This window comes from Pseudoliparis swirei, chromosome 4 (assembly GCF_029220125.1).
Source record: "Pseudoliparis swirei isolate HS2019 ecotype Mariana Trench chromosome 4, NWPU_hadal_v1, whole genome shotgun sequence".
Taxonomy (NCBI): Eukaryota; Metazoa; Chordata; class Actinopteri; order Perciformes; family Liparidae; genus Pseudoliparis; species Pseudoliparis swirei.
The window spans coordinates 9,904,975-9,922,830 of NC_079391.1; the positions used below are offsets into that span (position 1 = coordinate 9,904,975).

Consider the following 17,856-nt stretch of genomic DNA (forward strand, 5'->3'; position numbering starts at 1 on the left):
ACCACCAGCTTTTAGGACTTTTTAAAACTTGCAGATACCGATTGATAGTTGTTGTATTTACAATAACGACACATGACGTCGAAGCATTGATTCTTAAACTTACTGATTATTTAACTTTATTAAAACAGAATTTAATACAGTTCCCATTTCAAGTAAACCTTCACACATTAATGAGTGTGTTCGATATGCATGTCCATGGGTGTATGTTCACTTTGAGAGTAAAACACAGAACTGGCCATCCAGATTTGGGTCCTTATTACGTGCATCTGATACCCTGAAATTGACTTCCCATTTCCATGAATACAAAAAACAGCTAGAAGAATATTCCTGTGTCCTTCCAACATAAATATTGTTTGATGACAAGATTCTGCCAGCAGCTACACTTATCTCCTTGATGGAGCTGCAGAGGGGGAATAAATGATGATACCCAACCGCAATCTTTGATCCAAAGTACTAGATGCTGTTGTTTTTTTAAATGTTCTCGTAAGTTTTAGTCCTTGCAGGTCGTACGAGGAGGGCTCACGTAAGGAGTAAGCTATGCAGCTTACCCATTATGGTATTTGATCTCAACATTTAAATAACCCTGGCTTTTACTCACATTGTGATCAAATAATATCAACAGTAGTTGTAGTACTAACAGACCCACTTGAGATCTTTCAATGCTAATTTAATCCAGACTCTTCTGAATTAACAAACACTCAGAAGTCATAACCATTCCTCTTGACATACAAACACCACGGGAGGCATGTTTCACCGTGTCGTTCTGAAATCAATGTCCCATTATCAGAATAGTGGCGTGGCAGTGAACATGTCCTTCAGAGCTGCTGCATGGGCTTTCCTTTCAGCTTCTGCCTCATCTCTTGTGCAAGCTGCTTGTTGCGCTCCCGCTTCTCCAGCCTCTGTGAATAGTGAACAAACCAGGAAATGGATTATTTTTTTGTTTTAAAAAGTCAGAGAACTTGTTGCAGGCCATTCACAAAGTGCAACAAAAACAACAACTGAGATACCTCTTTCTTTAGGCACCGACGCATAGCGCGGTCCATGTCGTTACACGTGCCAAAGAACTTCAGGACATTGTGCTGCGGGTGACATGAAACAAGAGTTACGTTGCTTTGCCTTCTGTGGATAGGACGAACAAAGCGATACAGTTATTTAGAGCGTGACATACCTCCGTGTGGCACTGCCTCAGGTGAGTTATCAATTCATTACACTCGTCTGTGTGGAGGTGAGGTGACAGGTCAGGGTGCATGCTGGGTTAAGGGCTGTACCACTGCGGCAATACTGAAAACCCACAAACGAGAAGAGCACTGATTGGAGGGGGATTGAGTTGACAGTTACTGTCAACAAATATTACGTTAAGATATGTTGTTTGGTGGCAATATCCAGCTGTGCTGCACTTTTCTGTTACGGCTGCGACAAATCGTTATTTTCATTGTTGATTTTGTCAATTAAATGTGTCAAAAGTCTCATCACAATTTCTTCTAATTGCTTCTTTTGGCTCCTCGTCCAAAAGCCCCACAATGACATGAAAACAAAGGAACACAAGATATATTCTCATATCTGGTGTTGTTGTTTGATACATCTCTTTAAAACAGTTAATTAATTGATTGTTGACTATTCTATCTCATCACTTCTCTATATACACCATGTCAACTGAGCATTGCTGCACTTAGGCAAAGGACATGATTCCTAAAGGATACTCATGCCTCCCCATCCCTCTCCTTCCCGAGTTGTCATCGAGATGATGGAGATTGTTTATGTTATTTCCGGTGGACACAGAGAGGCAGAATGAGAGGGGGAGGAGACAACAGTGTGGAAACCCAATTACCTGCATTCACCTTGACTAATAATGGAAACAGAACAGCCTTCACGAGGTTGTGTCACCGAGTTTTAATCATTGTTTTGACACGGAATAATACGAATAAGCCATTTAATAACAATGTGCACTGTGGTGCGCTTACCAGTTGAAAGGATGCGTCAAGTGTCTCAGCAAACCTCAGTGAAACGTCACGTTAGCTAGCGGACTGCTAAACTGACGATAACTGGTTAAATTTCTGCAACTGAGGGACTGCGGTTTCATCGATGTCCCTGTAGAATAACGACGCAGATTACTATAACTCAACAATTTAGACTAAAACTGCTGGCCTTGAACTGACATGAATGTAACCTACACTAAAACAGGAACCAACAGGGCACGCTGCCTGCTTTCGTAACTGTTTGACAAATGAGTGACATGGGTAAACAGCGAATCACCATGCGCCATTTCACCTATCCACCAATGGCGTTCGTTCTTCTCACAAAGGAGGCGGGACAGTTGAGACAAGATGAGTCCCCACCACGGACTTCTGGTTTTGCTTATGGATTCGCTCAACTTTAGACAATTGTTACAATTGTTGATTGCTGTTGATAAAACTTTACACAATTGTTATCTTGTCTCATTTTAATCAAGCCGAAGTCAGTTATGGACATGAATGCTTATGTATATGTTGATTTTGGGTCTTAAGAGCTTTTCGGATATGATGCAGCAGCACTGATTAAATATATGTCATGGTGACTGGAGTGTGTGGATCATGTGGACAGCAGAGACAAAGAGAAGTAATGTAATATGTCAAATGTATCTTGAAAATGGTTAAATATAAAGGGAAATATGTTATTTTGTAATGTATAGTTCCGAATTATTTTTTATTAAGATTGGCAAAGAAATGTAATGTCACCTCTAAACTTCTTACATGCAAAATACACATGCAAGTAAGATTTGAAATGCAGGAATTTTTGATAGTAGTAAATACCTTTTACATTTTTGTATTTGGGCTTTTTTAAAGGGTCTTAAATACTTCTTCCGCCACTGTGCAGCTAATTGTAAGTCATATTATTGAAGTATCAGTAGCGACATTGCGAGAGGTCCTACCACTCCAACGCGACAGAGGGCGCTCGAGGGAGCAGGAAGAGCATCAGAGATTATGTCGACCTCTGATTGGTCAATACGTGAGCTCTTCTGTCGGCGGTCTGTTTGGATCGGGCCCCTTCTACTTCCGTACAAACTGGACGCGGTTTAATTTAAATCTTCACATACAACTGCGTAGCTAGATATCATAATTCCCTGGGTCAGAATGGACGACACTACGAAACGTTTTGTGCAGCGACTCATGAAACGGATACCGGCTCCGATGCTCAGAGCAACGCTGGACAAGTGGGACCGTTTGACGAGGGAGCAGAAGAAGTCCATGGATTTCACTCAGTCAAAATGGGCGTTGACGGAAAAGATGCTGGCCTTCAGCGAGGTAAACGGCGCTCTTCCTGAAATATGAGTTGTTGTAGTAAAAAAAAATAGTGTAAAGAAATTGTAAAATAACCTAAGGCTAAATAACATGTTCCTTGTTTAAAATGCTTGCTGAAGTAGGCCGTAAAATCCATTGTTCTACACAACGTTTGATGTCACTTCACTAGAGATGAACTGATGCTCCTCAATAATTGGCAATATGAATCGATATGTATTTAGCTGGCGGCTGTCTTCCTTCTCCTTTTTAAACATTGTTATTTGTAACGTTTCAGGAAAACGAGCTGACAGCGAAGCACCTCACAGAGCTCGAGATGATATGTAAGTCGTGTGAAATGATCTTCTGTGGGCAACAGTAACGCCAAGGCAACCGAACTGTAATCAACCAATCCAGTGACGCTCCTCGTGTCCCATTGTCTCTCAGATATCATTGACAACCCAAACAAGGGCATGTGGTATGCCTTCCAGCTCATGGACCCTCAAGGTATGTTACATAGGCTGAACATAGGAAGCTGAACTCTCTCCCCATCCTCCCACTCCGTCCTCTTTCAGACTCACATGTCTGAATGCTGCTAGCACAATTTATGTTGTCTATATGTTTACATGTTTCCTACTATTTTTGCACTTTATGTTGTCTATGCACTTTATGTTGTCTATATGTTCACATGTTTTTTACTATTTTTGCACTCTATGTTGTCTATATGTTGCACAATTCACTTTATGTTGGACAGAAGAGAAACGCAATTTCGATCTTCTGTATGTTTGCACATATGGAAAATTGACAAATAAAACTGACTTTGACTTTGACATTCCTTGGACCATTGAGGGCTGAAACCTGCAGCTGGTGGTGGGATCAGGGTTTTCTTATTTTCTGGTTGAAGGTTTGGTAACTTCAATCAGTCAAATGTCCTGCTGGTGTCTGATCATCAGGTTTTTACACTTCTAAAATAAGTTTTTTTGGGGGCGGCTGTAGCTCAGTGGGGTAAGAGGGTCGTCCTGCAACCGCAAGGCTGTGGGTTCGATCCCCGCTCTCCCCATTAGTTGCAAGTCGAAGTGTCCTTGAGCAAGGCACTGAACCCCCAGTTGCTTCCCGGGCGCTTCACTGCAGCCCACTGCTCCTTAATAACTAAGGATGGGTTAAATGCGGAGAACTAATTTCCCCTTGGGGATTAATAAAAGTGTATATTTATATTTTTTATTTTAAACTGTTTTGCACTTTGTATGGTCTTTTCTCAAATATATATTCTTTATCTGTTTGTTCCAGGTAATTGCAAACTGTTAGGATGATGAAGTTGCGTTTACTTTTGCTCATTACTTATTGTCCCCTTTTTTCTATGTCTCCTTTTTTCCCAGATGACGCTCACTCTGTAGAGCTGATTCAGTTCAAGGAACAATTTAAATCCCACCTCAGAGAGCTCGTGAGACATGTAAGCGAGACATTCTCCCCCACACAAGCTATTAATGATATAGTTGCATCATTGATACACATTGTTTGGGCTGCGCTGTGTTTAACATCCGGTATTAAGTATACTTTTTTCATTGCATTCAAGGTGTCCATCAAAATAAAGAAGCACACAGATGAAGCTGTGTGGATTCGTATTGCATGGGGAGACGCCTTCACTCGACCCAACCACCTGAAACCAACGTATGTCGTTCACTATCTTCACAGCCCATATGTCTTTGTGACCAGCCTGACTTTAAAGCAAAAGCCCCTGTTATCCCAGGTGAGTTTTGAGGGTTGAGTTTCATGTTCAATCCATGACATTGTTTGTATTGTTGCCGTTTTTTCTTACGTATGTGATGTACTTTGCAGGCCTTGGTTCTGGCCACCAGATATCAAGCTATCAAGGATGCTAACCTTAGTGGACGGAAACTCACTGCCATTAGGGATCTTCTGATGAGGAAATATCAACAGGTAGGCAGATTCTAATCACAACCACCATGCAAAGCTCTGTGTGCCCCGTCTCACCCACTTAATTGAAGATTGCTGAGAGGCATTGGGGTGTTTATTATTATCTTGTTACTGAGCTCTGCCATCCTTTTCCAAATAGTTTCTGATTTTGAAGTAGGTATCGTTTTAAACTTATTGACTTCAATGTCCACCTGTTGAGAAAAAAAATTATGTTGCCAAGATGGTTTACAAAATGATTGATCTGATGATTTATATTGGGAATTTAGTTTCTGCTTATTGTTTACAGGTGTTTCCGACCAAGTATCCAAGTCCTCTTCCAGAAAATAATCAAAGTATGTTAATCAAATCATTTAATTGAAGCAAAGCTGATATAATATTTTGTATACGGTCACACGTCATGTGACCCTTTTTTTTTACCCTCATGTATTTTGCTTTCATGTGTTTCTCTGGAATAATTCTGTATTGTGATTCTGCCTATTTGGCTTTTGTCCTCTTTACAGACCCGCACATAGAAAAAGAGCAAGCTGAGCCTGCAGCCAACAGACTTCAGATGGCTTGCGAGGCCTTTGGTAGTGGGATGTTGCCTCAGCTTCAGTCGGCAGTTTACAAGGTATCCAAAGACATGCCTGAGTTTTGAATACTGAGTCTCAGCCTTTCAGTTGTAACAGTTGGGTGTCAAAGCCAAAGAAACAAAGAGCATACATTGCTGTCTCTGTATATCAGTTCGAAGATTGAATGTTTTGTGTTCTTTCCTCAGTTGGAGACAAAATTCAGAGACCACTCCAACCAGACCATGTCAGAGCGGGAGGAACCCTTCAGATGTGTTGTCAAATTTGAAAGCACTAACCTTCTGGAGTCACTCAGACACTGTGCATCTTCAGGTATCAAGAATCATATGTGTTTGAGCAAGAAAACAATACTTGGATTGTAACTCGGTTACAAACAGGGAAGCAATGTTTTATGATCCTGGCAGTTCTATACATGACCACAGGAGGGCGCACACAAACTCTACACACGAGGAAATATCCCTTCTATCATGCTCCTACAACATTATACATCATGAATATGTCAGTACATGTATATACACAATTGTAATTTTTCTTTTTAAGTACGTTCAACTAATTTTAATGTTTGTTTTTTTTAAATGTATTTTACAGGAATTGCCTCCACCCCTGTCACGCCTCTTCTCTCATGTATCCCCCAAAAGGGAAGAAATTATTTTGTCATCACAGACAACGGCCCTGGTCCCTCCGCACGAATGCGCCAACCACAGAACTGATGGCCGACAGGCCCTTGATTTAAAGGATTCAGTGTGGCCCGCCATCTCGAGTCCACCCGTGGTTCGCTTTTATCATTCCATTCCTTGTTCAAGACCATGTGCTTACAGTGGGAAACCTGACAGTAGTTGGCAATGGATAATTGTCATTGTATTATATTTTGTTGGTGTTCAAGTGGCAGAATATTACTGCCATGGAAATGTTTTATTTGTACAAATTGAATATAAAAACAGGATTTTTTAAATATTCTTGTGTTTTCTTTGTGTCATTTCATCCCCCACACAAGTCGCCTGGCCATTTTTAAATGTTCTGTATTTTTCATCAGCTATAGTGATACCAAAATATGTTTTGAAGTATTGGCTTTGTATAAAGGTCTGCTAGAAGTCAACTTTAGTAAACCAGCTTTTCATAAGTTGGCATTTATGGTGCTTGTCTAAGGGTTAATTTAAACATTGGTTTGTGCGCAGACTATTTAAACTTAGAGGACAGATGGAAATTGTTCAGGTCTGTCTTAACCCTTGTGTTGCCTTAGGGTCATTTTGACCCGATTCAATGTTTCACCCTCCTGTTACCTTTATATTTACTAACATATTTTACCCTTTGGGTTCAATTTGACGCCAGCAATTAAAACCTCCAGAAAATTATTAGAATTAATATTGTTTTCCAAGTTTAAGTGTGAGGCACTTTATGTTTGTTTGTTGACTACCGAAAGAACACCGACATTAAACATTGAATGGGGTCAAATTAATCCTAAGGCGGGGGGAGGGTGTAATATTGATTCGGGTCAAAATGACCCTAAGGCAACACAAGGGTTAAAGCAATACTCTGATGCCCATGCATACATTTATAGAGTGTATGGTTTCTCCTGTCAATACTGCCAGTGAAGTGATCTCTTCCCAACACCACTACACTGAACAGTCCTCAGTCCTTGTTTTAACACACATTTACATTAAAAACAAATCCTTTTATACACATTAGTTATAAGAATTATAACCAAGGTATGTAGTGAGTGGGACACTGGCGGTCCTGTCATCTGTACTGCTATTTGTTATTACTTGGATGCATAACTAATATATCCGTGAGTCTGTGACTGGCAAATGTTGACTAATAATTTAAGCTCAGGCAGTGTGTTAGTCAGGCTCTTTTAAGGACTCTTTAGTTCCTCTTTTAGAGCTTGGCTATGGAATAGATAAACTGGATCCAGTTTTGTACTGTTTTGTTAGCAGCTACATCCCATAATACCCTGTGTATCAGTTTGCATAATTAAAGCCTAGGTTTTCTGTGTAAGATGAAACCCTCCATTCATGGTTGAACTACAAAGAAATATTTATATTTTAGGGAGCAATATTTATATATTATATAATATTGTATATAACGTAACGTTAAAAAAACTACACTGACACGGGTACATATTTATTATGAAAGCAGCTAAATTCGAGACTAAACCAAATTACAACGTTATTATTATAAATATTATTTATATAGCGCTTAAAACGGTACTCAATGGCACGTTACGTAAGGAACAATAACAATATATATGTATACCGGATATGACGTGCCTCAGCTGTCCTAACTTCCCAGCCCTCTTGGCGAAGCAGCCTTTCAGTCAAAGTTGAGGGACAGATTTTACCCTCCATCAAAGCTGCGACTGGGGTTCACTGGCAAACACAATCGGACTGTCAACATAGAAACATGGCTGCCTCTGCGACGAGCAAGGCACACAACAGAGACAGCGCAACTACTCACAGTCCAAGATGTCACGAAGACGCTCTGTCGCAGTCCCGCGACATAATCAAACCCACCATCACGGAGCTGACCAAAGAAGTGAGGACGAACATCCTCTGCACCGTGGAAGGATGTGGCAAGATTCTCCCCAACACACCTGCGTTGAACATGCATCTTGTTAAATCACACCGAGTAAAGGTAAACGACTCCTGAACCCGGTTCATGCTCAAGGAACGTTAGTTCAGGCTTTTCGCGTAACCGCAATGCTAACTTGGCTAATTAATTATAATGACAAATGAACTGTCATAAAACTCGAAAACGCAAGTCATCCATAACAACTTCGTTTTAGCTAATGTCTCGCGCACGGGTGTTGCTGAACACACGCGTTGGTATGTTTATAGTTTGATTAAAAGTTAGTTTTTCTGCGAATAAAAACTCCGTTACGTGCTCGAGCTAGCTGCATCGTGACTAGCGAACGTAATCAATTAACGCCGATGATTCGCATCGCCGTGACGCTTCGGGTGAACGACAGTGCGTTTTGTTTTCTCTGCGCGAGCTCCACTCGCCTCGTGAACCGTTTGTGTCTGAGGACAGGAATGTGTGCAGTTTCTGATTTTCAGCTGTGCGAATTGATGAGTTAATTATGTTTATGGCTTTAAAGTAATGGCATGGGCCTCTTCACCTTTAAAAAAAAAAATGGTACCACACGAGTTCTGTTGACTGTCTGATGTTATTAGACCGTCTGCTCCCAACACGGGACAGTCAGCCAGGCACGTGCACAGACATTTCGGGGGGGCAGGTGCTCAACCCCAAAAAAAGGGCACCCAATGCCAAAAAAAAATTCTGAAAGAGTTGAAGCATACGCAGCATTACACTGATGATGCTGTCCTCGACCTGCGTTTCCTCTGGGCAGCATCAGACCACTAGCTTACATTTTCTTTATGAATAAAGATGAATTATTATATAGCAACAACAGTACAAGCGTTCTGATTGGCTAATGGGCGTCATGCCAGCCACGTATCGCCCTCCTCGCTGGTCTGATACGGATCCGTATTGCCCTCTGACGTCATTTTCAGAATGAGCGATATTGATAGACATCAACAGCCAAGAGCAGTGGTCCTCAAACTAAGGCCCGCAGGCCAGATACGGCCCGCCTCCACATTTGGCCCGGCCCTCTGAACAATACCAGAGAGGCCGCATGATTTTTTTTTCAGTCTGGCCACGCAAATCCTAGACTAGCCCGTTAAATAGAACGGAATAAGAACTCTCTCTCAATCTCTTTTCTCTCTCTTCTCTCTCTCCTCTCTCTCCCTCTCTCTATTCTCTAAACATAACTAACGTCAGTAAACAGCTGGACGAGGCTTTGAAATCACGGATTTCGTGAGTTTTTGTTTATTTATTTTTTTAGGAAACGTCGGACCAGTTGTGACGTCATGTTTTCAGCAGCGCTAATGTTGTGGTTGATTTATCACAAAACAACGGCAGGGGACAAACACCGTCATGATTTGTTTGTCTGGTGCTGCGGGTCAGAGGAGAAGGAGGTGCATCCGTTTCGTGGCGCGAGGAGCACTGCGCGGAGGAGGAAGTGGAGGAGGAGGAGGAGGGAGGGGCGCGGCGGGGGAGAGGAGGGGGTGCTCGTGAGCGCCGCGGAGCGGGTCGGGCGAAATTCTCACAATAACTCAGATAAATGCCCCGTCGGATATTAAAACACATTTTGGGGGACTTGATGACCGAGAGAGTAACTTTTATTCTTGAATACGGATGAATGAAAAAAATGTGTCTCCAGGAAAAAGGGCACTTTTCTCATCCAGGGCAAAAGGGCTGGTGCTTGAGCACCACTAGGGCTCTATCTGTGCACGTGCCTGCGAGTCAGCTCAGTGGAGGCAGTCAACACGTTTGGACCCAAGTTTACTTTTGACCTCTGGGTCTTCTGTCCTTACTGGGACTGGGCTTTTAGTGGGAGGCAGGCATTCACTGTTTCCCCTCCATGAATGGAGTCCTTTTGCCTTTTGTCCTGCTACAGACTACGCTCTTTGTTTAAAATAGGTGAATGTGAGAATTTGAATTAGGTCTTCGAAGTAGTTCATGTAGCGCAGCCAGAAGAGCGTTTAAAGGCCCGATCGAGGTGTTCGAGTACGTAAACTACGGGTACAATCGGGTGTATTTTAAAGTTTGCTATGCAGTCAGTCATAATCTAAATGTAACTTTGGTCGTCTGTTTAGTTGCTGATCATTTCCATAAACCTTTGCTGACCTACTAAAAGACGTGTGGATTACTTTAAGAGCAACGGCAGATTACAATCCTGTATTTTGATTTTCCTTTGCACAACCACACAGATTGTGCCATCTTTAAGTTGTGTAATGACAGAAAGTTAAGACGGCGGCAAACTCTTTAATTTACAGCAATGTAAAAACGATGTGCGCTGCGGTAACGATATCCTGCTTGATGTGGGGACTGAGTTCTCAAAGGCTGAACAAACTCACTCTGCATGCTGATCTGAATTATTCATAAAGTCTGACTGCAAGCATGCCGCATGATATTGTTGGGCACCGGATGTGTTTTTATTACATCAGCTTACCTTCACTATATCAATGCACATAGTTACTGTATTATATAACTCACAACCTGCTTCTTATTTATTTAGGAAGACTTAGGCATTCAATTTGAACTAGTTTACTCGTCCCAGTTCAGACTCCTCTCGGAAGTTTGAAGTAACTGTAAGGGCTTGGTTTAGCGTTCCCAGAAAAAGGAGCTAACCTCGCCGATGGCCACTTGAAAGGCTAAGCACTGAACCTGGTGGTGTGAAGACCGTGAATCTTTAGTTGCTCCTTCTTTTGGGCCACAGCCAGCGACTTACTGCTGACGAATAAGGCCTCGACATGACTCGGGCTTCAGCCTACGACCAGATGTCATCAACACCAACTGCAAGAACATTTCTTCTTGGCAAATGGTCTGTTTATGCTATTCCCCTGATGACGAACCAGAGGGTGTTTGCCAGCTGCAGCCGTTCAGCTCCCTCCCTCCAGCAGATGGAGGTGACCTTGACAACAGGAGTGTTATGGAGGGTGATGGGTGGTTTTCACCATTCAACATGCATTCAGCGAAAGGGCTGTTACTACAACAAGTATTATTACGTATATTCTGCTCTTGCTTATTTTATGTAGTTTAGCAGATAGCTAACAGCCGATCTATAAAATGAAGACTCAGGAATCCGGAGTTGAATTTAGGGTCTTTAGTATAAATCTTTGAAATTGTAAAACTGTGGAGACATGACATAACTTCACAAACCGTCCACACACATATACATAAACAACACTATGATTAACACAAAGCCATCATGCCAGAAATTACCCCTATCCATCAACATGAACCTCCTGACTACTTAAGAGTCCAAGCTAACCCTAACATGACAAATGCTAATCGCGATTAGCTAGATGCTAATTAGCGTCTCGTGCTACAACACAATATTATATCGAAAGATAGATATGTACTTTACTAATGCCCAAGGGGAAATTTGTCATAACAGTAGCAGCACGAATAAACTAAACACACAAGAATAAAATATTATAACAGTAATGACACAGATAGCAGATATTTACATGTTACATCCATAGATACTTACAGACTTAGAACTTCAGAGGCTATCAAGCAGTAAAGGTGAAGCGTAGCTGCAGTATGTGCTTTCAGTAGAAACGTGAAACAGGAACTAACTACGGTAAGAGAGGAGGGACAAATTAAAGAACAAGAAAGGCAATTGCCTTCTACACCACTTGGCGTCTCGAATGCAACACATGACAATGTGGGGCAGAACAACGTACGTGAACGTAGCTGTAGGAATCTGCAGTATTCTTTGACACTCATTGCCGCTGATATAAACAACCAACATTCAACTTTGTCTCTGCTTTGTCCGCTGTTGTCTTTCGCTGGTATCGTCCCCCTCAGGATGGGATTGTGAATCCCACGGTCAGAAAGGACATGAAGGGCTCCCAGAAGCTTTACTGCTGTCCCATTGAGGGTTGTCCCAGGGGGCCTCACCGACCCTTCTCCCAGTTCTCCCTGGTTAAACAAGTAAGTCTTTCCACCAACGATGTAATCCCATCCACGCGATCAATGAAATACACGTATGAGGTCTCGGCTCTGTGGAGTAGCTCCTAATGAATAACTCTGCACCAAATAGGTTTCAAATTGTTATTTATTATATTCAAATATACGTGTGGGTCTTTGATCTGTTTCATTGTAGCACTTCATGAAGATGCATGCAGAGAAAAAACACAAGTGCTTCAAGTGCAACAATGGCTACAGCACCGAGTGGGACCTAAAGAGGCACATAGAGGACTGCGGGAAGACCTACCACTGTACATGTGGCTGCCCCTATGCGAGCAGGGCTGCTCTACTCTCGCATATCTACAGGACCGGTCATGAGATTCCTACAGAACACAGGCATGTACCTGCGTAGCCTCGAGTGACTTGCATTACAACTTGGCTTCAAGTTTGGCTCGACATTAATTTGTCTGGCTTTCTCTTGTTTTTATTTCTTTTCCAGAATTCCTCCTGTGAAAAAGCGAAAGCTGGAGAAGTTGTTAAGTTGTCCCGAAAAGGTCAAGACCAACGAGTCGACCTTTCGGATCTCGCCCGCTGGTAAAGAGCTGACGGAGACCGCGCTCCCTTCCGACGCGGCCGCTCACATCCTAAACTCCGTGAAGCAGAACTCCAACCCCCGTAAGAGCCTCCAGAAGCTGCTGCTCCCGAAACCCAAGATGGCGTTGGTCAGTGTTCCTGTGATGCAGCTGGCCCACCTGCCCGTCCTGCTCCCGTCTCCAGAAAGCGGGGCTCTGAGGTCGGTGGTGCTGGCCGTGAACAGCCACGGCTCCGTCGGCACCCTTCACCTCCTGCCGCACGGAGCCGTGGTCCCCCAACTCGGCGCCAAGAGCTTGTGCTTCAAGGAGGGCATGTCGACGTCACTCTCTAGCCTGGGCTCCATTAGCACTGGGGTGCAGGTCAGTCTGGGCCTTACCTGCGCAAATGACCTGGCCAGTCTGGTCGAGCAACGGGGAAGAAGCACCTCCACCAACATTCAGACGGGCAAATCGTACTTGTCCGAAGCGGCCCCGGGAGCGGGGGTCGGGGAGGCCATGGGGCTGTGCTCAGCGGGGGACTCCTCGGTGTCGTCTTGCTCCCAAACGGACATCAGTGTGAGTGCTCAAGTCCTCCTGCCGGTCAGTGTTGAAACCCAGACATTCTCCTCCCGGACGAAAGCCACGTCCTCCATTGCAGCGCAGACAGACGGCCAGTGCGTGGGTCAAGTCCCCTGTTCCTCTTCGTCGGTCCCCCCGGACAAAACCATGCAGACGTCTCTCGCCCTGCCGCAATCGGACGATAAGGCTCAGCAGCAGGCGATCCTGTGCGCCGAGCTCTTCGGCAGCGACTCCCTGAGCGTCTCCACTCAGACCGCTCTGGACACGAACGCCACGCTCGCCGAAGCGGCATGTACGAGGACTCGAAGTCCACGGGCGGCGGGATGTGCTTCGGGGTGCAGACGGACGAGCTCAACTCGAACAACATGGCGGACAATCAGACCCAAACGATGACCTTGCTCAACGACCTGGAGAACATTCTGTCCGACAGCATGTCGGGCCACCAGGTGCTCGCGGTGGCGTCGGGAGGCTGCGGCTCGGTGCTCGGGTCGGTTCAGGAGCAACACAACGCCATCGACTTTGACTTTGAAGAGTTTCTCAACGCCGTCCAGACGCAGACGGAAGAGAGCGAGCTGGGAGGCCTGGGCGGGGACATGACGCTGGAGTCCCTGGACATCCAGACCCAGACGGACTTCCTTCTGATGGATGAACTGGACCAAGGTGAGGCGCCGAGTCCAACCCAAGCCAGCGTCCTGGAGCTGTTTGATACTCAAACTCAGACTGAACTCGATTTCCTGCTGAACGCCGGGAGCCACATGGCCCTGAGCAGCATCCTGCGACATTCAAGCTTCTCCATGAGCACCGAGTCCTCGGACACCGAGACGCAGACGGACCTCCCGCTCTTCGCCACGGGTCTCTCCGCTCCGGCTCCCGCGAGCCAGGGCGAGCACGAGCACGGCCCGCTGCTGAGCAGCACGGAGACGCAGACCGCGACCGGCCAGGCAGAGGGCCTGGGTCACCTCTTCCTCACCAGCAACGAAACACAGACCGCCATGGATGACTTCTTGTCGGCAGACCTGGCGTGGAATATGGAGTCCCATTTCAGCTCCGTGGAAACCCAGACCTGCGAGGAGCTCCGTGCTCTCTTTCAGCACCCGGAGAAACCCAACAGCTGAGGCCCTCCGGAGGGAACCGGCCTCGGCTTTTGCAGTACCGGTTTCTCGTGTCGGCCCGGTCCCGTCGGGGGAATCGGTCGCCGCAGGCTGAGCGGGAACACGTCCTCGAAGATGTCTTTGAACATTCCACTGGAGACGTCATGTCCAGAGCCTCTCCAGGTACCGATCCTGACCGCTCTGCCGCACTTTATTTGCTCAACGGGCGTGATGCATCAGCTCCTGTGACCGTTTACATATTTATTTTCACATAAAGTAACTTATTGTGTGTGTATCGTGTCTGAAATGCCAGTTCACTTTAATATGTCGGTGTATAACCACTGTGATTTGGTTTTCGCTGTTTGGTCTTATCGGTTTACAAATAACTGGACATTTCACCAAGGGGTCCCATGTTCCGAGGCGTAGACATGTACACGTCTGTACGCCGGCTCTCCGATATGCATATTCTGCATGCAATGTCATCTCAGCCGTACAACAAACGCCACTGTACGTTTAGTTTCCGTATGTGTTTTGAAATGTGCATGAAGCATTCGCTCAGCAGAGCAGGAACAGAACGTCTCTTCTTTCAGCTTGTGCTTCTCACGGCCGCCGCGTTGCAAGGCTGTAAACTCTAACAGCATCCCGTACGCCTCGCAGCCTGAGGAAGAACATCGGCTTTGTGTTTCCCCGAGATCAAACCCTCATCCAGCCGTTCACCGCGGACACGGCTCTGCGTCTCTGAAACTCGGCGTGACTCGTACGGATGTGGCGCGAGTCAAAAGCAGCTATTTTGGAACTTTTTGATTGAGATGTGATGGTGAAGTTTGATGTCGCGTTAAAAAACCCCGCTTGTTGCGTCTATCGTCAAGCAGTCCGTCGGAGTCGGTAAGCCGCCTTGCCGGTCGTCGTGGTTGACTTCTTCATGAGCCGGGTGTCAGCGTGGACGGCGATGTTGCTGTACAGAGACTCGTGGTGGATTAGCAGCGAGCCATCGTGTGCACTCGGCACCTTATTCTGACTGAAAGGAGTCCTATCCATGCTCCGCCCCTTACCGGAACGCCGTGTTTTCATTTATTAAAGCTTCTCTCCAAGTAACTAATCTGACTGTTTTGATTCCATGATGTTGTTGCACCGAGTCGCCTCGTTAAGCACCGGCGCCACTCGGACCGCGTTCTACCCGGGAACCTCGAGCTAACGGCCTCCATTGCCTTTTTTTTTTCTTTACGAATTTTGTTATGTTGGTGGCTTAACACAAGCTTTAGCTTTTAGCTCTGTGCCAGACAATGTGCTGCTTTACAATATCTAACTTATCTGAATTACACAGGTTTATGAAAAAAATACATTTGTCATCATTCTTGGACTGTCCCCGAATCGCCCTCCATAGTTTCTATGGAAATGTGTATGTTCTGTCACAGGAATAATGCTTTGCAGCATTTTATTGACGGTAATTAGTTTGACGGTTTTCATCAAAGGGTTAATGCTGTGGAAGTTTAGAGATGTAGAAACTGAAGCATGTGCAGAACACTGTGCCCACGTGGAACGAGCTCTACTCGTCTTCATCGGGTCCAAACCGTCCACGGATCAGTTACCTGTGTTAATAATGACTTTACTATCTCCATAGCGTCTTCCTGCTCACTGGCACATGGTTTATAGTTGCTTTAAACTTAACTACGTAGAAGCCTTATCAGTTACAGTGCTTTACTTTCTCTTTGTAGGGGGTGCATGCAGATGTTTTCCCAGCACATGTGTGTTTGAGCTAAATATGAGTTTGTTGCCTGTAGAGTTGATGGTTGCCTTGAGTCATTGTTGAAGCTACACTACAAATGTTCTTAATAAACTGTGTGTGTACAATGTCACATTTATTTTCCGTCACACATTAAGACATATGGCAAATGGCCTCCTTTTTTCTCTCCAATCATCCATGTATCTTCCAACTGATGTGACATCATGTGAGTATGCTTTGTGTTTTGAATGTATCCGTTATAAAATATTTACTGTGAAATTAACATCTGTTCCATAATGATCAACCTGAAGAAGAGAAAGCGTCGTCACGTAATCCGAGGTCAATTGAACCTAACATTGCTGCTAGATGTATTTTCCTCGGTGGGACAGCAACCTGCTCAACTGGCTGCTTCCAACAGATGTGTTGGTGAGAGGATGTTTAACACATTCTGTTCACCTGGACTAAACTTCTAAACGGAGATAAATAACATTTCATGTGGGTGTGCAGCTTCTATGTCCGGTGCCTTTTATGATGGAACGACACGACTCTTTATGTATTTCATTGTTTCTGCTTGCTACATTGACATAGATAGAGAGATAGATATGTACTTTATTAATCCACAAGGGGAAATTTGTCGTAACAGTAGCAGCACCAATAAACTAAACACACAAGAATAAAATATAAAAAACAGGGATGAAAGATAAAGATGTATACAAAGTAAAATATCAAATAAAATATATATGTATCTATACAACATATATGCATACACAATACACAATACAATACTAATGACAAATTAAATTAAATATAAAAATATTAAATATAGACAGTGTGCAAAATGCAAAGTGTGTGTATATGTGTAGTGTAAATGAAAATGAAGTATGTGTGTAGTGTAAGTAAATGAAATGTGTGAAGTGCAGATCAACATGTTACTGAATATAGACATCCTGAATCCTGGCTTGGATATAGCAACTCTTCACATATCGGTTTTAAGGAACTATTTCCTTCTACATGCACGTTCAGGTAAGACTCAGGTTTTGTCTTGCTAGGTTTAGGCAGCAGCTTTAATTATAGAACAAGCTCAACAACAGGTAGTATAATGTAACAAGATCATCCTAAAGTAAACAAAGAAATGTAACAAGATCACAGTTGTAAATAATGTTAGATGGCCTTTGGAGACCAACATGACAACCGGTATTCAGGCTCCCGGCTTAATGCTGCTCTGATAGCGCGGTACATTAGAGAACCCTCACAATCGACGGGAAACGGTTGGATACAATTACGTTTGAGCGAGCAGGCGCAGCACGGTTTGGCAACGGTGTATGCCGTTCTCACGTCGAGTCCCAGGCTGCAATGCAACATGTACGATCTGTCAGATCTGGAGCCCGGGGCGGAGGTTTAAATTGGTGAAAGTGTGAGGCAGGCGCACTGCCGTGCTTCTTATGAGGTGCACCGTTGCTAGGTAACTAGAGCAGCTGGAAAAGCACTTGTTGGAACTGGTCAGAAAGAAACGAAGGTGCAAAAGGACACGATCGCTTCACATTTAATGATCTGTTCGCTGATGGTTAGTATGTTCTGAAACATGCCAGTCTGAACACCAAACTAAAGAAATGAACTCTTTACAGGGCTCGTACGGTCATGGAAAACCTGGAAGTC

The 17,856-nt window shown here is 44.3% G+C and overlaps 3 protein-coding genes across 4 annotated transcripts; 2 read left to right on the plus strand and 1 right to left on the minus strand.

The window, feature by feature from the left end:
• Positions 1-86: 86 nt before the first annotated feature.
• cmc2 (C-x(9)-C motif containing 2) lies at positions 87-2,208 on the minus strand. Its single transcript, XM_056412067.1, has 4 exons — positions 1,962-2,208; positions 1,169-1,281; positions 1,008-1,079; positions 87-899 (listed from the first exon to the last, which is right to left on the minus strand). The coding sequence occupies exons 2-4, from the start codon at positions 1,247-1,249 to the stop codon at positions 816-818; spliced, it is 237 nt and encodes a 78-aa protein (XP_056268042.1). The 5' UTR covers positions 1,250-1,281; positions 1,962-2,208; the 3' UTR covers positions 87-815.
• Positions 2,209-3,003: 795 nt separating this feature from the next.
• On the plus strand, positions 3,004-6,714 carry cenpn (centromere protein N). Of its 2 annotated transcripts, XM_056412055.1 has the most exons (10): positions 3,004-3,281; positions 3,553-3,598; positions 3,702-3,761; positions 4,631-4,704; positions 4,828-5,001; positions 5,091-5,192; positions 5,476-5,521; positions 5,690-5,799; positions 5,947-6,070; positions 6,347-6,714. In XM_056412055.1, the coding sequence occupies exons 1-10, from the start codon at positions 3,111-3,113 to the stop codon at positions 6,466-6,468; spliced, it is 1,029 nt and encodes a 342-aa protein (XP_056268030.1). In that variant the 5' UTR covers positions 3,004-3,110; the 3' UTR covers positions 6,469-6,714. The 2 variants fall into 2 exon arrangements, with proteins under 2 accessions (XP_056268030.1, XP_056268031.1); XM_056412056.1 differs by lacking the exon at positions 3,702-3,761.
• A 1,351-nt stretch (positions 6,715-8,065) lies between these two features.
• Positions 8,066-16,333, plus strand: atmin (ATM interactor). Its single transcript, XM_056412043.1, is given in 5 exon segments — positions 8,066-8,389; positions 12,134-12,259; positions 12,432-12,631; positions 12,735-13,666; positions 13,669-16,333. Coding segments are annotated over 5 exon segments (2,322 nt in total). The 5' UTR covers positions 8,066-8,158; the 3' UTR covers positions 14,502-16,333.
• Positions 16,334-17,856: the final 1,523 nt, after the last annotated feature.